This window comes from Octodon degus, unplaced genomic scaffold, assembly GCF_000260255.1.
Source record: "Octodon degus isolate 3935 unplaced genomic scaffold, OctDeg1.0 scaffold00076, whole genome shotgun sequence".
Lineage (NCBI taxonomy): Eukaryota > Metazoa > Chordata > Mammalia > Rodentia > Octodontidae > Octodon > Octodon degus.
In genome coordinates, this window is record NW_004524652.1 from 5700657 (window position 1) to 5724134 (window position 23478).

General features: G+C 53.1%; 2 protein-coding genes across 3 annotated transcripts in view; both read right to left on the minus strand.

Annotated features, from left to right (window-relative positions):
• The window catches only part of Dnah10 (dynein axonemal heavy chain 10), a 101345-nt gene extending 81475 nt beyond the window's left edge, over positions 1–19870 (minus strand). The window contains exons 1-11 of the mRNA XM_023720665.1: positions 19648–19870; positions 17344–17418; positions 14968–15068; positions 14033–14141; positions 12785–12900; positions 11583–11793; positions 9607–9764; positions 9011–9241; positions 5211–5401; positions 3961–4159; positions 752–946 (exon numbers count right to left, since the gene is read on the minus strand). Of these exons, the coding sequence (XP_023576433.1) occupies positions 752–946; positions 3961–4159; positions 5211–5401; positions 9011–9241; positions 9607–9764; positions 11583–11793; positions 12785–12900; positions 14033–14141; positions 14968–15068; positions 17344–17418; positions 19648–19861 (1800 nt within the window). The 5' untranslated portion in view covers positions 19862–19870. The remainder of the gene's footprint in view (positions 1–751; positions 947–3960; positions 4160–5210; positions 5402–9010; positions 9242–9606; positions 9765–11582; positions 11794–12784; positions 12901–14032; positions 14142–14967; positions 15069–17343; positions 17419–19647) is intronic.
• A 2518-nt stretch (positions 19871–22388) lies between these two features.
• The window catches only part of Atp6v0a2 (ATPase H+ transporting V0 subunit a2), a 32573-nt gene continuing 31483 nt past the window's right edge, over positions 22389–23478 (minus strand). For both annotated transcript variants that reach the window (XM_023720443.1, XM_004635967.2), the window contains exon 20: positions 22389–23156. In XM_023720443.1, coding sequence (XP_023576211.1) covers positions 23051–23156 — 106 coding nt within the window. In that variant the 3' untranslated portion in view covers positions 22389–23050. The remainder of the gene's footprint in view (positions 23157–23478) is intronic.

The following is a 23478-nucleotide window of genomic DNA, read 5'->3' on the forward strand; positions in this document are numbered from 1 at the left end:
AAAAAAAAAAAAAAAAACAATACAGGCGCCGTAGGCCTGTCATTATCCTGCGAAAACAGTGGCAAGAAATGGAGGGGAGGGTCCAGAAATCAGGGGGCTCCGCTCGATTTCTGCTGCTCTTTAATAGGAGCCGGTATGGAATTAAGAGTGGGAGATCGCTGCTTTTTCTTCCACTGACCAGTTCAAGATGAAGCGGAAAGGAAGCCTTAGGTGTATTAAGTCACACTTTTAACAAACAAAATTGGATGTGATACAGCAGCCGGAAGGAGAGACTTGGCTTAGAAGTCTCGGACTTTTACAGCTATACCCTAAGGCTGGCAGCAGGGGGCGAAGGTGAGCAGCGGCTGCGCCTCCCCAAACCCGCAGGAGATGAGGGGCAAACCCAGAAGATCCCTTTCTCCACCCGGCCGGCCCAGACCGCTAAGCACCCCGTCTTTCGCGCCCTCACGCGTCCCATGAAAGGCAGGAGCCTGAGCTCTAGAGAAACTAAGCCAGACGGACGCTGATAACCCTGGAAGCTCGGCATCCGGGGAGAATGTCTTCCGGTTGCCTTCTATTCCTGTTAGCTCGGAAATCACACCACAAGATGCGAGACAGATGGCCTGTGTTGCTCGGAACTCCAGGATGCACTGTGTTTTCTCGTGATTTCAAAACAAAACCAAGAGCTCTAAGCACCATGACACAACCCGTCGGATTTAACAGGGGGAGCGAAGCGGCACCCCGGGGCCGAGTGGGCGGACGCGTTACTTGCCAGAACTTCAATCTTGAAGTCATCGATCACGTATTTCCAGTACTGCGAGGACCTGATGTTGAAGGGGTCAAAGGTCAGGCTTTCCATGGGGGTGACCAGGCTGTCCACCCGGCACAGGACATCGTCGATGCGCTTGGGGTCCCCCGTCACTGCCTTCAGCTCCGGACCGAATATGTTGTAAAATTCCTCTATAACCTGCCCGATCAAAGGGGACGAGGGGGTTACGCTTTGGCCCTCTCCTGGCCTCTGTGACACCCATGGGCACCACGCAGGCAGCCTGCGCCCCAGCTGAGCCCCTCGCTGCAGTGGCCACACACGTGGGACAAGGCCCAGACATCCAGCGATTACTGCAGCGGCCCTGCCCCTCCCTTCCCCTTGGTGGAAGGCCCTGGGGTACCCCGCTTCCTAGGCACCCGGCGCAGGCAGGGGTGCCAGGCGCATGGTCGGAGGGGCCCTTTGGGCTGAAGGCTCTGCGGTCGCTGTCGTCAATTATTAATATTGGTCTGCAGACTCATCTGACAGCACCGAGGCTTGCACGAGGGAGAGGAAGAGAGGGCCCTGCGGGTCTGCTGCCTCGCAAGCCGACTCAGTCACACAGGCAGAGCCTTCATCTGAAACGAGGACGGTGGGCACTGACCACGGGGAGGCCATGGCGCCCACTCAAACCAGAGCTTGCTTAGAGCACAAGGGAGACTACAAACGCACCAAATACACACCGGCCACGAGCCCCGGCCCCTCCCTTCTTACTCCTGTCACCCGCTGCATTAACCAATCACGGATGCCAAAAATGACAGCAGACCAGGATAGCAAAGGTAGAACGGGTCCAGGGGCGCAGGTGCGAGCCTCTCATTGCGCCCACTGGGAGGCAGAAGCAGGAGAATCCCCCGCTGGAGCCCAGCTGCACAACCTGGGGAGACCCCATCTCTAAAGGAGAACTGAAATTTTCCTTTCCTGTACATTTTATTTTATTTTTTTATCTTGACACACTGTTGCCAAGTGGCCCAGGCCGGGCTCAAACATGGGATCCACCTGCCTCAGCCTCCCAGAGCACGGGCATCAGGGTGTTTGCAACTGCGCTTACTTTTGTTGCCCTTCAACTGATCTTGTGTATCATCTAAAGATGAACAGTGAAGATCACGCTAATAACTTACAAGTTTAATGCGTCTTCATTTCCTTTTGCTATTATTGTAGTAAACCAAAGAGGCCAGGAGGAGGAGAGAGATGGGAAGAAGGTGGTTTCGATTTTAGATTCTTTTTCTCTCATCTTTTAATCATTCATTCATTCATTTGGTACAGGGTCTCACTGTACAGCTCTAGCTCGCACTGATCCTCCTGTCTCAGCCTCACCGGTGCTGGGGTTACAGACATGTGCCACCACGCCTGGTGTCAGTGGCCGGCATGGTGAACCTGGCCAGCATGGCCTGTGGTACCTGGGATCCAACCCTGTCCTTGCGCTTGCCAGGCAGGTGCTTAGACTGCTGAGCTATCTCCCCAGCCCCTATTTTAGATTTTTTTTACAGCATTCTTTCCTGCTGTTTGAACAAAGGGCTTTACATTTCCTTTTTGCGTGGCCTGTGGGATGACCCAGCACTCTGCTTTGCTCACTGTTGTCTTGTGGCAGCAAAAGATCAAGTGCACACTGAGAGTTCTCTGTAAATATTCTGTATGATGGGTAGATGGATGGATAAGCAAACAGAAGGATGGACAGAAGGATGGATGGGTGGACAGCTGGATGTGTGGATGAGTAGATGGATAAACAGAAAAACAGTCAAAGGATGGATGGGTGGATGGACACATGGAAGGGTGGGGGGTGTGTGGAAGGAAGGAAGAATGGGTAGATGGAAAACTGAATGGGTAGATGGGTGGATGAGTGGATGGATGGATGGGTGGACAAACAGGCAGTTGGATGGTTGAATGAATGGATGGATGGGAAGTTGGATAGGTGAATAAGTGGATGAGTAGATGGATAAACAGATGGAAAGATGGATGGATGGATGGATGGATGGATGGATGGATGGATGGATGGATGGACAGATGGACAGATGGACAGATGGATGGATGGATGGGTGGATGGATGGATGGATGGATGGATGGACAGATGGACAGATGGATGGATGGATGGGTGGACAGATGGATGGATGGGTGGATGGATGGATGGATGGATGGATGGATGGATGGATGGACAGATGGATGGATGGATGGATGGATGGATGGATGGATGGATGGATGGGTGGATGGATGGATGGATGGATGGATGGATGGATGGATGGATGGACAGATGGACAGATGGATGGATGGATGGATGGATGGATGGATGGACAGATGGATGGATGGATGGGTGGATGGATGGATGGATGGATGGATGGATGGATGGATGGATGGACAGATGGACAGATGGATGGATGGATGGGTGGATGGGTAGTAGTGTGTGGGTAACTGGGTGGATGGATGGATATACAGATGGACAGTTGGATGGGTGAGTGGATGGATGGACAAATGGACACATGGATATTTGATATGGGATGGATAGATGGATGAACAGTTAGGTGGGTAGATGAGTGGATAGACAAATGAATGGATAGTTGGATGGGTAGGTGGATGGATGAATGGATGGATGGACAGTCACATGGGTGGATAGGAAGATGGATAGAAGACAGATGGATTGACAGTTGGATCAGTAGACAGATCAATGGATGGATGGTTGGATGGATGGATGAATAGTTGGGTGGATGAATAGCTATGGATGGATGGATGGATGGATGGATGGATGGATGGATGGATGGATCTCCTAAGTCAGACACTCAGCACTTTGCATATCCACTCAAAAGCAAGTATCTACAGTGTCAATGGCAGGTGGGACAGAGTTGAGGATGGGACAGCTTAAAGAAAGAGTTAAGAGAGAAGGTCTTGGAGGAATTCCAACACTTAATAGAGAAGAGCTATGCAAAAGACACGAAGGAAGAACCAAAAAAGAGTAAAACCAAGAAGCAGGCAAAAGCGTAGTAGGTCTGGTATGCAATGAAGCATTCCAAAATATTCTAGAATATTCCATATGTGCTCCTCCTTGTCAGGCCCTTTCAGACTGAGTTTCAGACTCTGGTTTCTGCACACAGAGAGGCCCACCATCAAAGGGCCAAACTCCCTCCTTTCCACCAGAGAAGTTCCACCGCCAATCAGTATGGCATGCCTTAGAGAAACAGCAGCCCCACCTGCAGAATGTCGTAGAGGTCCTGGCAGATGGAGGCCATGTAGTCCGTCCTCTCAAACAGCCGCTTCCGGTCAAACTCCCAGCGGGCCTCCCGGCCGGAGGCCTCAATCTTGGCCCGTGTGTCGAAGTAGGCCTTCTTCCACAGCTTCAGCGTGTTCTTGGCCTCCAGGGTCTTGTGCTGAGCGCTTGCACGGTTCTCCCTGGGAGACAGAGGGGCAGGCTGCCACGTGGACCTCAGCCCTCCCAGGATGCTGGTGTCCCTGGAGGATGCTCGCCTGTGCCCGTAAGCCTAGTGCTCCCTGCCAGCTTCCCCCTCGTGGCCAGATGGTGTAATGGCAGGACACCACACAACCTCAGCCCTCTCCCCAGCTCCCAGGGCCAGCTGTGGCCTGGGAGCTCTCTGCCAGCCAAGGAAGAGGCAGTGGCCTTGGCTCCCATGACAGGGGCCATCAGGGACACTGCTGCGATTCTGTACCTACGTCACCTAGGCAGAGTTTTCTTTAACAAATAACAAAGGAGTTGGGGTAGAGTTAGATGTTAGCACACCCGAGGTCTGGGGTTCTGTCCCCAGAGTGCGAACAGAAACAAAACAGAAAAGGGGGGCGGGGTGGTAGGGACATAGCTCAGTGGCATAAGTGCCTGCCTGGCAAGCGCAAGGTCCCGAGTTTGATCCCTGACCAGAGGGGGGAAAAAAGACAGAAAAAAGCTTTACATTTTCCTTACATCCAAAAGGGTAGCCCACCTGAGAGGGATTGGGATCCATGATTGGGGAAGCCACTTGTGCTCTGCCTCAGTTTCCCCAATTGTACCCAGGAAGAAAGACCCTATATATATCTATATATTCTTCAGTGCTTGAAAATATATTGCCTTTCTGTGGCACTGGGCGTTGGACTCAGGGCTTCCACTCTGAGCTACTACTACATCCCCAACCGTTGCGCCAGTTTGACTCCAACTCGCAAGCCTCCTGCCTCAGCCTCCCAGAGTGCTCCTCACATGGATGAAGCTCTGCAACACCTACACTAAGGATGACCCTTGCACACTTGATGCCAAGCGAGGCACACCGCACACACTGGCCCCCGAGTGCAGGGACCAGTAAAGGTAGAGGCTTTCCCGCGGGGATGAAGACAGCGCTCTTCAGTTATGCGGGCACAGCGAGGCCTCGTGTCTCGCATGCTGGGAGGGCGCACTGCGTGGCGTGTGCATCACGAAGCTGCTCCAATCCGGCCCGGCCCGGGCGGCCCTCGCGCTCACCTGAATAGCGTGCGCAGGTTGACCACGCGGCAGACGCGCTCGGCGATCTCCCAGGCCACGCGCTCCATGAGCGGGATCATGCGCTCGTCCTTGTTGTAGTGCCGGGAGATGATCCACACCATGCGCAGGGCGCACATCATGGACGGGATGGTGTCCAGGACCACGTGGAAGCTGGAGCCGTGCGTGATGTTCTGTGTGGGGCGGAGGGCGACAGGGCAGCTCAGCCCGGAACCGGGCAGCCTGGCAGGAGGTCTGGGTGCAAGGCCTCTCACGCTCAGCCCACCAGGGGGCGGGCGGGCTGGCATGTGGTGCTGGGGATTAAACCGCGGTAGGTCCCTGTGCTTTGCTTAGCTTGTTCTAAGTAGGCGCTTTAGACCACTGAGCCATCTCACCAGCCCCTCTCACTCTGATTTTAAATATATGTACTTGTTATGGAGGAAAGCAGGTAACAAACAAGAAGGGCTGGCGAGATAGCTCAGTGGACTAAGCACCTGCTTAAGCAAGCTCAGGGACCGGGGTTCAATCCCCAGCACCACATAAGGCACTGGCCCCACCCCAGGCACGCTGAGCCAGCCACTGAGACCAGGCATGGTCACACAAGCCTCTAATCCCAGTACTGGGGAGGCTGAGGCAGGAGGAACACCATGAGCTCAAGGCCAACCTAAACTACGTAACAAGACCATGTCTCAAAAAAAAAAAAAAAAAAATGAAAAGAAGAAACTTGAAATAGGTCCATACAGATTGACACGGAAGGCCAGATAAGGTACACAATTTAAGTAAGTAAATCAATGTGCCACAAAAGTGTAATGAAGTAACACACGTACATGTGGCACATACGTGGCACCTTAGCCCAGTCATCTCTGGGTGTCCCCGGGGGTGGGTTCCAGGATCCCCTCAGATACCAGACTCTGTGCCACTCTAGTCCCCTCAGTGAAATGGTGTAGTGTTTTCGTGTAACCTACCCACATCCTCCTGGGGACTATCTCTAGATTCTGATCTCTATGCTACATGGACAGCTGTCGCACTGGGTCAGAGAATAATGACAACAGAAAAGTCTGTACATGCAGCTTCTTCTCAAATATTTTCTTTCTGTGCCTGCAGACGTGGAACATGCAGACACGGGCAGCCGATCGCCTACACCGAGTGCACTCACATGCACACTATGTATAAAGTGCAAGTGCCACATGGGGCAGATTGTACTTTGCAAAGACGGCATGATGCCACCTTTGTCCTGTCCCACCTCCCCTGGCCCCCTTGGTGGAAAGGTGCAGTCCCCTTCTCCACCCCGGCTCCCAAGTCTGCACAGCTCACTCCTGCTTTGCCAGAAGAATACAGGGACACTGACATCATGCCACTGGCAGGAATGGCCCTTGGCTGGCTCTCTGCCATCTTGTAGAAGCCAATCCCTGAGTCCTCCATGCTGTGAGCCGTCTCAGCCACATGTAGAAGCAAGCCCTGGGCCACTGGACTCTACCAGGACAAAGAGAAACCCAGAAGCACTCGGGCCAGTGAGAGTGGCGGAGGGGCCACTGGCAAGGGCATCCTCCAGCCCAGCCACCCTTGGCTGCCTCTGGGTCAAGAAGAACTGTCCGGCTGAGCTGTCCAACTCCCTGCCCAGGAAATGGGGTCAAGGACAACGTCATTAAGAAAGTGACAAGGCAACCACACACTGGTACACAGCAAATCACACAACTAACAAACAACTGACATTCAATTTTTAAAAAATTTTGTATGAGGTATAACCAAAATACACAGTAAATGTTTAAATGTTTAAAATGTTCATTACAGTAAAAGCCACTGCTACGCATCACCTTCAAAATGTGTTCCCTAGCTTTGAACACACTCTGTGAAGAATTCCTGCCACTTTATGAAGCATTTCTAGAAGTCTTCTTCCCTAAATGTCTTTAAGAAGTGTGATCAAAAGCACAGAGAGATCTGCCGCCATGTGCCATCCAGTGGGAGGGCAGGCTCATAAACGCAGGATGGTGTGTCCTCCTCCACCCTGTTCACCAGATCTGGCACTGTGCCGCTTCTAGATCTTTCCAAAATCAAAATGATCAGAAAAGGTAAATTTTTCTAATTGATTCAGGCTATCAAGACAGCCACAACCGCATAACTAAAGACCCTCAGGAAGGGGGGCTTCCAGAACTGCTTCACGGAGGGCTGCCGGTAGCTCAGTTGTTTAAGCACCTGCTTATGCAAACAAGCAGTCAGGAGCAGGATACCCCGATCCCCAGCTCCACATGCTTTACCAGACCCGCCCTTAAGGCAGCCTGGGCCAGCCAGAAAAAAAAAAAAAAAAAAAATCCTTCCAGAACTGCCTCAGAAAGGGTTAACAGCAATGTGTCTTATTGTAATAATTACTTTTTTTTTTGGAGACAGTTTTCTCTATACAGTTCAGACTGGCCTTGAACTTGTGGCCATCTCCCCCTTCAGCCTCTCAAGTGCTGGGATTACAAGTGGGTACCGCTACACTTGGCTCTGTACTAAATTTTATGTTGTTTGTTTGTTCGGTAGAACCAGGGATTGAACTCAGGCCCTCGTGCTTGCCAGGCAAGCGCTTATTCTACTGAGCCATCTCCCTGGCCCCTAGGTATTTATTTTAATTTGGGAGGCTCATTTGTTTGTTTGAGAAAGGGCCTTGCTATATGATTCAGACTGGCTTTGCATTCACTATGTAGCCCAGGCTGACCCTGGACATACAGGGATCCTCCTGCTTCGGCCTCCCAAGTGCCGACAGCACAGGTGTGCAACACCACACTCAGCACTGTAATACCCTTGTACACATAGTGCTTTTTAGCACGCCTCATAAGTGAACAGTAAGATAACAATAATAAAAATAATAAAATGCGGGGGAAATTGAAATGGATGCTTCACCCTAAATATGCAAATTCAAAAAAAAAAAAAACAACTTCCTACCATTGGGGGCCTGCCCATTAGCTCAGGTGTTTAAGCGCCTGCTGAAACAAAGCAGTCAGGCTCAGGATGCTGTGGTTCGATCCCCTCATCCTCAAGCCAGCCAAACCAGACCTGCCCTGAAGGCATCCTGGGTGGCCAAAAAAAAAAAAACCTCCTTCTGCCAAAATACGCAAATTGATGACAAGTACATGGCGTGTGTTGGTGGTTTCAACCTCATCAGTTATTAGGGGAACACAAGGAAAGAACCACAGCCACAAGCATGGCTAGCATCAAAAATGTAGACGGCAGAGAGAGCTACCGAGCATCTGACGAGCGTGGCGCCCTCATATGCCACTGGCAAGACGCGAGATGGTGCAGCCCAGCAGGAGACCTGTGGCTGGGCTGCCCCAGCGCCCTGCGAGGACCAGTAAACACGCGCATCTATGCGGGACACTCCGGCAGCCGAGCCGGAAATGACTACAAGGTGACAGTGACCCAGACGCCTATCAGCTGATGGACGCCAAAGTAGAACAGGGGTGACCAGGGACCTGGGGGAGGCAGGAGTGGGGTTGGCGGTGGAGGTGGGCAGAGTTTCAATTCAGGAAGAGAATGTCCTGGATACAGCCCTCGTGATGGCCCACGGCTCTGGGCAACGCCAGCGGACTGTGTGCTGAGACACGGCGAAAGATTAATATTAGCCAGGCACAGCGGTGCGTGCCCATAATCCCAGCGCTCTGGGAGGCTGAGGCAGGAGGCGGCAGGTTAGAGCCCAGGTTGGGCATCTTAAGAAATAAAAAATAAAAAAGGAGTTTAGAGGTATAGCTCAGTGCCAAGGGCCCTGGGTTCAGTCCCCAGTATGAAGGAAAGAGAGAGAGAGAGAGAGAGAGAGAGAGAGAGAGAACCTTGAAGTGTCGCTCCACGGTGGACAGGAAGCGCACGTTGTCGGAGGCCTCCATGTGCAGCTTGAAGAGCTCGGTCAGGACGGGCTGCACGTTGGCCACCAGCATGGAGTCCGCTGCCCTGATCACGTCCAGGGCCTTCCTGACCACCGGCAGCTTCGTTTGTTCGTGCAGCGCACTTAAGGTGGCGTTTCTCTCCCGCCAGAACTCAATCTCGGCCAGGGGCCCATTGCCCTGAGAAAGGACACAGACGCAGAAACGCCTCGCGGCCCCTGGGGGTGGACACCTGCTTCTCTGGTTCTCAAGCCACCACGAGCCACCTTGCAGCCCGAGGACGAAGCCTCAGCCCTGAGAGGAGGCTGGAACCGGGCACTTCCCAGTCAACATCCTGATCAAACCGTGCCTGAGGCCAGCGCCGCCTCTGGGCTTGCCCGTTCCTTAAGCCAAGGAATTCTCTGACGTAAGCCACCTGAGCTGGGTTCCCAGCCCTGGGGGACAGACGCACAGCCAGCTTTGCGCGGAACCAGAAGCTGCTGCAGCAGGGGAGGAAGAGCTGCAAGCCCCTCCCGGACTCGGCTGGGGGCTCCCGCCCCGCTCACCTGGGGGGTCTTCTTGAGCTGCCCCTCCAAGGCCGCCGAGATCTGACTGAGCCAGTTTATCACGCACTGCTCCAGGGCCTCGAGCGTGTCCGGGTCGCCCGCCAGGGCCGCCACGTCCCCCTCCACGCTGATGGCTGGCATCTCCAGCTTGATCTCCCCTGGCGGGATGAAAGCGGCCGCAGCCGGGTGCAAATGCTGTGGGCAGTCGCTGCTCCTCACCCCGCGCACAGCAGGATGAGGCTGGCGACTCGGCCCTGCCAGCTCTGTCTGTGCGCCTTCTACTCCAATGTCACGGAAGAACTTCCGATGATTATCCCAGCAGAAAGATCCCCAGAAACGATGCTGTTCCTTAAAATATCACTGATTTTTAAAAATGCATTTGTTTTTTCTATTTTTGAGACAAGGTCTAGCTATGTAGTTCAGGCTGGCCTCCAACTCGCAGCGATCCTCCTGCCTCAGCCTTCTGAGGGCTGGGATCACAGGCAGGCACCACCACACCTGGCTAACATCCTTGATCTTACACTTTAGTGAGCTCAATTTTCAAAAATTAGACATGCTCAGTAGTGGCACAAGCCTGTCATCCCAGCACTCGGGAGGCTGAGACAGGAGGATCACCATAAATTCAGTCCAGCCTGGGTTACACAGTGAGTTTAAGGCCAGCCTGGACTGCCATAATGAGACCCTGTCTCAAAAAAAAAAAAAACTTTTTACAATACAAGGCAGGGAAAATAAGACAGGGTTGAGTTTTTTCAACTCAAGTTTTTCAAACCACATTATGGAGGCTGAGGAGATAGCTCAGCAGACTAATGCACCTGCTTAGGCAAGCTCAGGCAAGTGCAGGGACCACAGTTCGATCCCTGGCACCACATGTGGCTGCCAGCCCTTGCTCCCAGGATGGGCTGAGCCAGCCACAGAGTCTGGGCGTGTTGGTATACACCTGTAATCCCAGCACCAGAGAGGCTGAAAACAGGAGGATCACTACCAGTCCAAGCTGCATAGTTAGATCCTGTAACAACCAAATACAATAAAGTAAATAAATAAAAACACATTATAGGGGCCAGGGAGATAGCTCAGCAGTCTAAGAGCCTGCCTGGCAAGCACAAGGACCTGGGTTCAATCCCTAGTACTGCATGCCATGCCAGCCCTAGAACCTATGCTGTGCTGGCCACTGAAACTGGGCATGGTGGCACATGCCTTTATATAATCTCAACACTGGGAAGGCTGAGACAGGAGGATTGCTACAAGTCTGAGCTGTGTAGTGAGACCCTGTACCAAATAAATAAAAGAATTTTAAAAACCATATGTTATGTATATATCACTGTAGGAAAATGTAATGTAAGCTGGGTGTGGGGGTATATGACTGTAATCCCAGCATTTGGGAGGCTGAGGCAGGAGGATCACATCAAGTTCAATATAGTGTCTGCCTGGTAAACACAAGGTCCTGAATTCGATTCCCAGTACAAAAAAAAAAAAAAAAAATCCAGCCAGTAACTGACATTCTTTATTATTTTAAATTTCTATATTTCTCTTTCGGGGGTGGGATGGTTGGGGACCAGGCTTTGCTGCACTGCCCAGATGATCCTCCTGCCTCAGCCTCCAGAGCAGCTGGGATTCGCAGGCGCTGCCAGGCCTGGTACACCAATAACCTACAGAGCTATTGGAAGCCTTCCTGAAATAGTACCCCATTTTTGCCTCGCCATGACATTACAGAATGGGGGTCACTAAACATGCCTTAGGGGGCCAAAGAGTAAATGTCCATGGCTGGGCCTGTAGCTCCAGCACCAGGGAGGCTGAGGCAGGAGGACTGCAAATTTGACCCTGGCCCGGTTGACTTCACAACTTGCTGAGACCGTGTTTCAAAGTCTAAAAAGGAGGCCAGGAAGGGTAGATAGCTCAGTGGAAAGGCCCTGGCTTCAGCCCCCAGCGCCCAAAGCTAACGCAGCTGAACCCCGGCCCGGCCGCCGCGCACCACCAACCTTCGAGCTGCTGCATGATCCTCTGGATGTTGCTGGAGAACTTCTGGATGCTCATGAGGAACTCGTCGCGGAGCATCTGCACGCTGTGGTACTCCAAGGCCTCCCCCGGCACCCTGGGCAGGTCCACCTCGTACTCGGAAAACTCAGGCAGCTCCGAGCCAGGGCCTGAGTCCACCTTGTGCTGATTGAAGGACAGTGCTGGCAGGAACACCTGAACGCAGAGGACAGGCCACCTCCAGGGCTGTCTCTGTCACACCCGGGGCGTCCAACCTGCTGCACCTTCCTGCCTGTCCCTTCTCGGCGTCCAGCGGCCTGTGGTGCACCTGGCCGTGCCCCCTGCATCGGCATCTTCTGCAGGCTTTTGGGCCCCCCACCCGGCTGGCCCCCGCGCCCCCACATTCAGCCTCTCACAGGTTGCCCCACTGAGCCCCTTGGCGCTGTGGCTCCTCCATGCCAACCACACCCATGACCCCTGAAGGGGGCCCGTGGACAATACAGCGCAGGAGGCAAGAGCAGAAGCTGCGCCCTTAGGAGGCTACTGCACGCGTCCTAGCCCAGCGGCAGTGCCACGAGGGGCTGGGAGACAACCTGCTCCCTGTGGCAGAGCCGGCCTGGGTTGTTTGCTCCCGCTGTGCCGCCCAGCAGGTGACAGAGTGTTTCCTCCCAGGCTGCCGACTGGAGCCCACCCCGAGGCTCCACACCAGCGCTAGGAGCCGCGAGAGCACGACTCGCACTGGACAGGCGCTGCCTCCCGTGGCCCTGCCTCCGCGAGCGGCTCAGGGCCCAATCTCAGGAGTCCTTCCTGTTTGTTTTTGAGACAGGTCCTAAGGTGCCCAAGCTCGGCTCAACCTTGTGATCCTTCTGCGTCAGCCCCCTAGAGTGCTGCGCTGCCGGGCCTGTGGCCCTGTAGCCCAGATTTTCTGATTATTAACAAAAGCCCGGACATGGCCCTTTACCCATGCCAACTTTGACACCACCCCTGTGCCACTTGCCATGGTCCTACCATGTCACCAGGGCTCAGTGTCGGCACCACTATCACCACCCAACAGTCTCATGTTCCCTCGTGTACGCCCGGGTCCTTCCCAGTGTCCCCTGCACACCTGAGCCACCAGCCCCGTGACGCGGCAGTGCACGCTGCTCATCTGCTGAACAAACTAAGCAGACAGCTGGCCCCGCGGTGCCATGCAGCCAAGTCCCCGTACCTGGCACACGACATCCTTCAGGTAGCGTAGCAAGTGGGCGCTGAGGACCCCGTACTCCAGAATCTCGGGCATGATCTCCATGGCCTCCACCATGTCGCTCGGCTCCGAGACGGTCTCTGAGAGGGACAGATGGGCGGTCAGGTTGGTGTTGGGGTGGCAGCTGTGGCTTCACTCACGCTGCTGCATGGTTGTGGGATGCCACGGACCCCCATTCGCAGCCATGCTGCTTCAGATTTCTCAAGTCTCCAAGCTTCAGAAACTTAAATGCTACTGGCCACTCCGAGGTCCACGGGTTTGCAACCCAGTCACATCCAAGCCAATGAAGATAGGAAGAATTGGGAGGTCCTGGTCCCCAGAACACAAGGGCTAAAGCTTAAATTGAGGGTGAACGGGGCCTGGAGCTGGGACCAGGGCTGATCGCAAACTTGCAGTCCTCCTGCCTCAGCCTCCCAAGTGTGGGGATTACGATGTGAGCCACCACGCCCAGCCCAAAGTGCCCGTTAAGCCCTTTTGGTGACTGGCTACCCTCTGACGAGGTTTAGTTTGCTCTGTATTTATTTCACCTGACCAAAGACCCGGGACCACTCTAAAAATTGCAAAGATTGTGCAGATTCCTCCCTGAGTTGACAGAAGTAGCAGGAAGGTGCCGCAGAAGCCCCCAGGGCTGGCCCAGGCCCCCGAGACCGCGCCAGTACCCATCCCCTGCATTTCCTCATGCTTCCTTACTTACAGTCCTTTTAAAGGAAAGCCACCAGGACTCCAGCATGGAAATGGGAGGAAGCTGGCTAGGAACAAAGCAAGCACAGGAAGCCCTGTTTCTACACTACGGAGTGAAGCTAGAGGAAGCCGGCGTGGCGGTGCACACCTATAATCCCAGCTACTTGGGAGGCTGAGGCAGGAGGATTTCAAGTTTGAACCCAGCCTTGGTAACTTAGCAACATATAGGAAGACCCTGTCCCAAAATAAAAACTAAAAAAGCCTGGGATGTGGCCCAGTGTGAAGATCCTGGGTTCGACCCCTGGTCCTCCTATTCCCCCCAAATAAAGAAAGCAGTACTTGTCGAGACCCTGTGAGTGCCCCTCTGGGGTGACGGATGCATTCTGGCGAGCAGGTAGAGCCACAGAACAGACCCCTGCGTGGTGGGTTTGCCATACCACAACATGTCACTCCCAAAACAGTGCAGAAAAGGGACCCTGGTACACTTGGGTGTGCACAACGGTCACCACAAGCGCAAGCCCAGGAACGTACCTGCCGTGTTCCTGAGAAAGAACACCACATTCCGGCCCAGAAACTCCTCAGGAACTGGGGTGCAGAGCACCTGGAGGTACAGCTTGTCCACAACACGCTTCACCAGCCTCTGAGGTGGGGCAGACATGGCCAGGATGAGTTCACCTGCTCATGTAAAGAATCACATGCCCTGGGAGGCTGAGGCAGGAGGACCTCAAGTTCTAGCCCAGCCTGGACAACTTACTTAGCAAGATCTTGTCTCAAAATGAAAAACTAAAAAAGGATGGGGATGTAGCTCAGTGAAAAGGCTCTAAGCTCAACCCCCAGTACTGCAAAAATAAATAAATAAGATAAGGTAAGAGGAGAGGGGAGGAGAGGAGAGGAGAGAAGGTGAATAAGAGCCAGGTATGCTGGCGTACGCCTATAATCTCAAAACTTGGGAGGCAGAGGCAGAAGGATTGCTGTGAGCTCAAGGCCAACCTAGGCCACAAAGTGACTTCAAGGTTAGCCTGAACTCCATAGTGAAACCCTGTCTCAAAAAGGCAGTAAATAAATAAAATAATATAAAAGCTGCAGCAACCGGCTGCAGTGGCCCAAGTGCGGAGAGCCCTGCCAGGCTCTCCTGGTGCACCTGGGGCCGTGGGCCACACCTGTTCTCACCAGTGACATGACACAGTGTCCCTGGGGCCCTGAGCCACCCATGGACCCTGTGCAGACGGCTGCCTCCTCAGGACGCTGCGGCAGGACGCTGCGTGGGCTGTCACACCCAGGGGCTGTGAGAACAAGCACTGTCATAGTCCCCAGCAACACAGGACGCTGGCCAGGGTCCTGCGAGCCCTTGACTCTAAGGCTGTCACCCCAGAAGGCTGCGGTCCCACACGTGTGACAGTTCCTCAAGACAGACCCCCAAGAGGCAGCTGGGCCCAGACAGCCCCCCAGGAGCACAGAGCGCATACGCGGGTGGCTGGGATGTCTGAGGCCTCTCCATTCGGGTTCTCGTCCTCCGTGCCGAGAACCGAAGGTGCCGTGGAGTCACTTCTCAGCTGCAAACTCCTAGCTGCAAAACATAATCCAGCACATAAAGCGGTATCGTCCGACATCAGGTCCCCTACCGGGAGGCTGGCCATAACACAGGGTGCATTTCACTCGGGAGACATGTCAGATTTCCACCTAGAGTGGCCCCCAAATTCCCACATGCGTGGGAGGTGATTCTTCCAGCGGGGCGCTGGGCTCACTGCGGACTCATCCAGGAGGCGCGGCCTGGCGGGGCCTGGGCGGGGCCTGGGCGGGGCCTGGGCGGGGCCTGGGCGGGGCCTGGGAGGGGCCTGGGAGGGGCCTGGGAGGGGCCTGGGAGGGGCCATCTCCTCCAGGCTCCGCCCCTCTCGCTTCGCGTTCCCCACGCCGGGAGCCGCCTCCTCTGCCAGGACCCAGCGTGCTGCTCTTGGTGCCTGGGAGCGTGCAGATCGTGGGGTGCAACGTGAGCCTAAATGACCCTCTCCTCCTTTATTCTGTGGGTGTCAGCTAAGGGAAAGTGAACCAGACAGGCGTGCTCCCTAACGCTTCCCATCTGTTTCACAAAAGAGTCCTGCTGTAGTCTTGACTTACACTGTAGTTGAGGGAGTTGAGGTACACTTATATGATCCTCAAAACTGTGCACACGTGCACGTGTGTCTCCCAGGTGTAGTGTGTAATGCCTGATTTCTCTGGGGTCTTTCCTAAAACAGAGGTTTGTCACTAAGGCAGAGCTCCAACCCCCGTGCCACCATGTACCCTTTACCATAATGGCACCTGAAACGTGTGGGGGATACAAAGCACCCGGTGTCACTGACTCGGGGACCTGCCGGGACACTGCCCCTGGGCCAAGACTTCCCCAGGGAGCACACGACCTCAACATGGCTTTGCCATCAGCTCAACGTGGAGAGCCCAAATCCTCCAAGCAGTCGGTTTCCTCACCCGTACAGCGCAACAACGACAGCGGTGGTCTGCAGTGGCCGGCTTGCAAAGGACATGAGGGAGCACGGCGAGGCCCAGGCATGCGGGCAGGCAGAGGGAACAACCGCTAGGTGGCAGTGTTAGGACTCTGCTGATGCCTACAGCACAAATGGCCTCGGAGCCGGACATGGAAGGGCCCCGCTGTAATCTCTGCACTCTGGGAGGCTGGGGCAGGAGGACTGCAAGTTTGAGCCCAGTTTGGGAAATTTAGCAAGATTCTGTCTCCAAGTAAAAGACAAAAGTGTTGGAGAAGTAGCTCAGTGCGAAGGCCCTGGGTTCAACCCTCAACAGTAAGAAAGAAAGAAAGAAAGAAAGAAAGAAAGAAAGAAAGAAAGAAGGTCTTTTATTTCTAAACTTGCATTCCTTTCGCTCCATTCTTTGCGACTTGAAGGGATCACATTCTGTGGGTTCCTCTCTGCCTCTGATTTCCCAAGAGCTGTAGGTGGGGGCAGTCCTGCTTCCTGGGGGAAGGCGGATTATGACAGAAAAGTGGAGCAAGGACACTGTTTGGCTATGGCCTCGGCATGAGTGACATTTGGGGCCAGTGGCCATAGTGTGAGCCAGTCCTCCACACTATGGGGTGGCTGACAGAGGCCAGGAACACCCGCTCCCGGAATGGTGCACGGCTCAGTGCAGAGCCCCCAGTGGCAAAATCGCCCAGCAAGAGCCACTCGGAGGACTGAAGGGAACTGGGCCCCACACACCCCACAGCCACCAAGGGCCGAGGATGACCCAGGGCACCAGCATGGCTCTCCTGCTCCTGCCAAGGGGGGCATGCCTCTGCACCCTCCCTTGTGTGCCCCTTGGCTTGAACGGCCAGTGTCCCAGAGCCCCTGAAGGAGATGGCAGCTGCCATTTACACAGAGAGACACCTCACCCCGCCTCGGAAGCACAGTAGCTTTATGTCAGGTGCCACCCTAGCATGAACAGCGTCCCCTGTCCCCTGTGTGGCCTAACTGGAGAGAGACTCTTGCAGACAGGATGAGTGACAAGTGATGTAAGATGAGCTCCCAGCAGACACCAGGGACCTGACCAGTACTGGGGCCAGGGAGGCAGAGACAGAACAGCAGGGCCCCAAGCTGAGCAATGTCGGAGGACTGTCTTCGGCCACTGGAAGCCAGAGGGACAAGGAAGGGCGCCCCTGCCTCTGGACTCCTTGGTTTGGACTTGAGGCTCCGGAAAGGCAAGAGGATAAATTGTGTTGCTAGCAGGGCCCGGGTTGTGGCATCAGCGGCCCAGGGACACCAACGTGGTGTGGATGCACAGCCCTGCAGTCTCCAATGCAAACAGATTTGGGGTCCCTGACACCCCCCAAACCCGCCCTGCACCTTGGAGCTTACCCGGGACCTCGGTTTTCTGGTAGGCAGGGTCTTCCTTGTCATTCTCCTCTTGGGACTGGACAGACAGTTCGCTGTCTTTACAGCCACATAATGGAGAGAAAACACATCACTCCAAGTTGGCCAGCGTTCAGGTACCTCGTGCCTGCTGTCCCAGGAGCCAGGCTTGAGATGGGGTCCTGGGGGCTCATGCATGCCCTGTCACCGGGACCAACTTGGTGACACGGTGAAGGTTTACACCAAGTCTGACAAGAGACAAATTGCACGTGCAGCCTGGGAGTTACCACTGGCCCAGAAGAGAAATGACCGACAGGCCTGAAGGAGTCCCAGGGGCACACAGCACTGGGGCGGATTCAGCCGTCCTGAGACGCACCCTTCCTATGGTGACGCCACAGACTGTTCGTCATGGAGAAGTTGCCACCGTGCTGACAGCTGAAGGATGCTGGTGGCGCATGCCTGTAAGCCCAGCATGCTGGGAGGCTGAGGCAGGGGTCGAAAAGTTCAAGCCTAGCCTGGACAATTTAGCAATTTTGTGAGAGCCTGTCTCAAAAACAATATTTTTGTTTGAACCTCCAAGATAGTGGTTTTTGACTTGAACACATGTAGCTGTTAATAAAGAATATATATATATATATATATATATATATATGAAAATATTCAAAAGCACTCTTCTTACTTCTATTGAAAAAATAGGGCTGGGGAGATAGCTCAGCAGAATAAGCGCTTGCCTGGCAAGCGCAGAGTCCGGAGTTCAATCCCCAGTACCACAAAAAAAGAAAAAAGAAAGCAAAATTTCATACAAATCATTAGGGGATAGCAAGAGTTAGCACACAGTGAACCATACTCCTAAAAGAATGGTCAGAATATTACTCAGAGTACAAGTTCTATACAAAAAAAAAAAAAAAATTTTTCTTTTACAAAAAAGGAATATAACAGCATAAAACTTTCTTTTCAGTGAGTGGAGAGAAACTAGTGGTATAAGTGAAACAAATTAACATATAAGTTGAAATATTCTTGGAACAATGGAACAGGGAATTTGGGGCATTATTTAAACATCTCCCTCCTGCCTGTTTCTCATCTTCAGTTTTGCTCTTAATTTACATATGTACATATTGTGGCTTTCATCCCATAGAAACCGTACAGTATGTCATCTTGGGCGTCTGGCTAATTTCACCTGACATCATGCCATCGAGTTGTATCCATGTGCCTACAGACACCTCAAGTTTATCTCTCTTTATGGCAGTATAGTAGTCCATTATGTTCAACAAATTTTAAAGGGCTGGGATGTGGCCAGTGTAAAGGCCCTGGACTCTATCCCTGGTACGGCAGGGGTTGGGGCAGATGTGCCTGGCATCGCAGCTCCACCCCATGGCACTCAAGGTGACACAAGCGGGATCATACAAGCCCATGGCAATTGCAACCCAGGATCCCTCGTCTGGCTCTGGCCCGGCCCTGCCCTCTTAGGCTCCCTGGCTGATCAGAGACCAGCAGGACCAGGTGCTGGGCATCCCACTCTTGCCATATTTTATACTTAAGTTTTATTTTATTTTGTGTTTTATTTTTGCCGTGCCTGGGATTGAACTCAGGACCTTGCCAGGCAGGTGCTTATGCAGCTGAGCTATCTCCCCAGTCCCTATATTTAAATTTTATATTTAAGATTTAAATACATTCAACATAAATCCCTCTCAGCTTGGAAGCCTTCGTGGGGATCTGGTTTCCTTCTCAACGCCTCGGGCATTGCAGGGACAAGGACAGAGGGGAGTCTGCATCCCTCCCAGGAGGCCTCTGCACTGCTGTTGGGCAGCAGCTTGGATTCCAAGGCCTCTGTGGCCTAAGAGTCGCCCCGTCCTCTCTCAAGCCGTAGCCGGCAGGACAGCCACGCACGCGGTGAGAACAGGCTGATAACCGTTTGAACGTAACGGGTACACAGCAGGCGCTAAGCAAGTGCTCGCTGGGGTTCTCCACGCCAGGGAAGCCGGCTGTGCACCCAGGAGTGTAGCAGTGGCTGGGGCTGTCAGGACACCAGCGACTGAATGTGGCGGGTGACAAAAGGTTTGATTTTGGTTTCTTTTGTTTTCCTGAGGACTGAACCCAGAGCCATCACACTGAGCTACAGCCTCAGCCCTTTCTAAATTCTTTTGAGACAGGATCTAAGTTGCGCAGGCCTGACTCGAAATTGTGATCTTCCTGCCTTGTCCTCCTGAGGGCTAGGATCTCAGCTGACAACGGTGTTGTGGACTTGACACCCTGCCGCGCGCCGGTGGGTCTGTCGTGGAGGGCGGGCAGGGGAGGGTGGCGACGGCTCACCGATCTCCATCTCCACCTCCTCAGGCACAGCGGTGCGGTAGAAGAAGAGCGCGGAGGCGCCCTCTTCGTCGCTCCTGCAGTTGAGGAAGTGCAGGATGAGGTCCTCCACCTCGCCCTCATCGCGGCTCAGCAGTTCCTCGAAAAGCTGGGGGTCGGAGAGGCCAAAGGCAGCGTACACGCGATCGCGCATCCACAGCACTCGAAAGTCGTCCATAGTGCTGCGCAGCAGAGAGCAGGGCCAGCCGCGCAAGGTCCGCAGGCGTCCTTGGCAACGGCGGCCCTAGCAACAGGCATCTGGACAACGGTCCGCTGGCTCGCAGCACCGGGAGGAGAGGGCTCGCGGCCGCGCTGCGCCGCTGGGCTCACCCTTGACACGGGCGTTGCGACCCTCACGAGCCATCTGCGGCTGACATCCACGTCACGGGTGCCAAGTCGCGGATGAGCAGCGACCGGCAAAGTGAGAGGACAGAGGCCTGAGCCCAGAGCTCGCAGGCAGGGAGTAGCAGGGAAACTGCGAGGGAACCTTGGTATTAGCGAGGAAGGGCGAGGTTCAGATTTCTACCTGGACCAGGACCCAAAGCAAAGCACACGAGTCTTAAAAATATACATTTATTTGTCGTTAGCAAAAGGAATCCAAAACTGATAGGAAGATGCAGATTTGTCTTCCATGCATTGTGGAGCAAAGGCCAGCTGCCTGGCAGGGAGGGGCCCAGCCCTCTCCTAATACAGCCCCATGTTGAGTATTTCCTGAAATCCGGAGCGAAAGCTCAGCATCATGGCCCCCCTAGAAAAGCTCTCGCCAGCCCCTTATTGTACACTCTTGGATTGACTTAAAATACCTGATCTGAAGATACACAGGTGCCACGCAAGCAAGCCTGGATTGAACTTTAATAGAGAAGGGCATGGTGTCGCTGCCAACGCAGAGCTCAAGGCCTGAGTATTTCCTTCAGCTCTAGTCGGGAATGGCGGCGTGCACCTGTTAACCCAGCACCCTGAGGCCAGTCCGGGCGATGGAGATCCCGCCTCGGAAGGAAAGCCATTCAGGAGTGAGCGCGAGCTCATGCGCGGTGTGGCGAGTGGCGACGACGCACGGCAGCCCCAAGGCCCCTGCGCTGCTCTAGACAGCTGCTGTCCTGTGCAGGATGCAGTCAGGCTTGGTTCCACTGAGGGACAAGCTCTGGCTTTTCTTTTAGGGCTCCACACCATGTGGCACTAACGTATCTGACAAATGTAGCCACCTGGCCCCGATCTCCGGCCCCACCCAGACCTCGGCCCATCTCTCCTCTAACGTGGCTATCAAGGCAGCCCTGTAAACGCTGCACATAACAGATCCTAACAGTAGTTTAAGAAACAAAACCGAGCAGCCCCTCTGGGAATCTGATTCCAATCACTTTGTAAAGAAGTGAAACTTCCCCTGGTGTCTAGAAGATGCCCTGACTATTCCCAGAATCCTTTCACAAGTTTGAGTTATTTGCTTGTTTCTATATAATTACATTCTATATAATTGCTATATACTGAAATTGAAAAGTGAAGCCTGGCGTGGTGGTGCATACCTGTAATTAATCCCAGCACTGACAGGCTGAGGCAGGACAATCACCGTGAGTTCAAGGCCAGCATGGGCAAATAGTGAGACCTTGTCTCAAAAAAAGAAAAAGTCTTCATTCTCCCTTCTATGCCCTGAGTATAGGTTTTAATTAGAATTCAAAAGTGACCTCCCTGATGGTGACCTGAGGGAACAGATACTTGTAATAGTGCCACCAAGTCTAGGGACACATTAGTGGCCACTGTCATTTCCACAAACTCCTGCATTGCAATAATGAGAGTGACATGCATGACAGGGCTGCAGGAGAGCAGCCGGGCAGGACGCCAGCTTCTCTGCGAAATGGACGAAACGGAGCTCCTGGGGTGGGGCGGTTCAGGGGTTTCCCAGCACCACCCCCCGCCAGGCCAGGTGGCTGAGCACGAGGGACAGCAGTGCTCGTAGGCGGGAGCAGCAGCCTTCGCCCTGCCCAGAGGGCCTGAACGAAGTCACCTGAGATCTGCTCGGATGCGGTGCAGCCCGGTTTCGGCTCGTGGTGGGGTGACAACCAGGCCCTTCATGTGTCACGCACAAGTTTACCAGTGCAGGAACACAGAGCATTTCATTCTGCAAACAATGACCTAACTCTGATTAAGATGTGAAACACGTGGGGCCTGGGAGATGGCTCAGTGGAATAAGCACTTGCCTGGCAAGTGCAAGAGCCTGAGTTCAACCCCTGGTTCCGCAAAAAAAAAAAAAAAGATGTGAAACACAGACATAACTGAGAAGACAGACTGGATTGAAATGCCCAACAGGACTGACTCAAATTCAGGCAACACCACTTGTCAAGCAAAATGGCAAACTTTAAGTTCAACTTTATAAATATTAATGGCTTCATATGAATTCATTTTCAACTGATCTAAACAGTACTTAAAGGTTTAAATGAACCCTAACTACCTTTATCAGATCTTTATTTAGAATTAGTGTAAAAGTAAAAAATTATACTGTTCTCCAGGAAAAGTGCAATCTCTTCATGGTAAAATATCTTAATTCACATTTTGTTATAAAAATATACAAACGTTGCTTTTTGTCTTTTCTCAACATACGCCATTCTGCACCAGTAACACCGCCAAGGTGGTGCCCACGTTCAAATCGTAGCCGCTCTGTCTTCCGAAGTCACCCCGGTTTTAAGGCTCAGAATACAGCTCACCTTCCCAATGTACAGTTTTCATGATTGGTTTCATGTAAAGATCATAGTCTTTTTAAAATATACAAGTGGGAGAAGCATTTACTGAGCAGCATTTTATCCCACTCTCTCCGATTACTAAAACAAGACACAACTGTGGAGACAATTCCGTCCTGCATTCTAGACGGCATGTACTAGAAAGTTTGCATATTTTAGTCAAGCAGAATAAATGAATCTCTTGAGTATCCACCACTCAATAAAAAAAAAAAAAAAAAGCAAAAAAACCTATGCTTTAACTTCAGCTGTTGGGAAATATCTGATAACTTCAGGTGACAGAATAATTCTTTGTATTTTTTAATGAGGTTCAAGAGGAATCAAGTATCTACGACCATTTTCAATTAGCCATTCAAAATTGGCTTCTCCAGTCCTGTATTTTTAAAAATAATTTTAACATGACATTTGGCATGAACCTGTCCTGTGTTTATAATAAAAAGAAGTTTGTGTGTCTGAACCTGGCCAGTTTACATGGTCTGTGACGCGAGGAGAAGGAGGAGGAGGTATATCTTAGAGCATCACTTGGCTACACTGTAAGGCAATCAATGGAGGCAGAGATTTCTCATCATAATCTTGACAGGCGGACTCTTCACGCGGTAAGTCTCCACTAATCTCAAAGCTCGCTGGTGATGGCAGGCAGACGATCACACCACACCGTCGTCGCAACTGAACTTTGATGAGAGCAGACTGAACGAGAAAGGAACAAACTTGGTGCCTGCACCAACGTAGAATTTGTTCTGAAATTCTACCCTACAAAACAAAGTACAAAAAGAGCACCACATATCAGTGAAAACTGAAATCACGTCCCTAGGTTGCTGCAAACAACATTTACGAATTTTGAAAAACCAGTTCTGCCGACACTGCTCCCCACATGCCCTCTCTTGGCATGACAGCTACTTAGGTCAGCGTCCCCTCCCCAACAAGTGATTTCCTGCGGGGGACAGACAGGCCAGTGGAGACTGCCTGCACACTACCAAACCCCGCAGGGCTCGGCAGAGGGGCCAGAAGCCCCCTGTGAGGGCGCAGCCCCATCCCCGCGCGCTCTGCTCCCTGGCCCCTGTGAGGGCGCAGC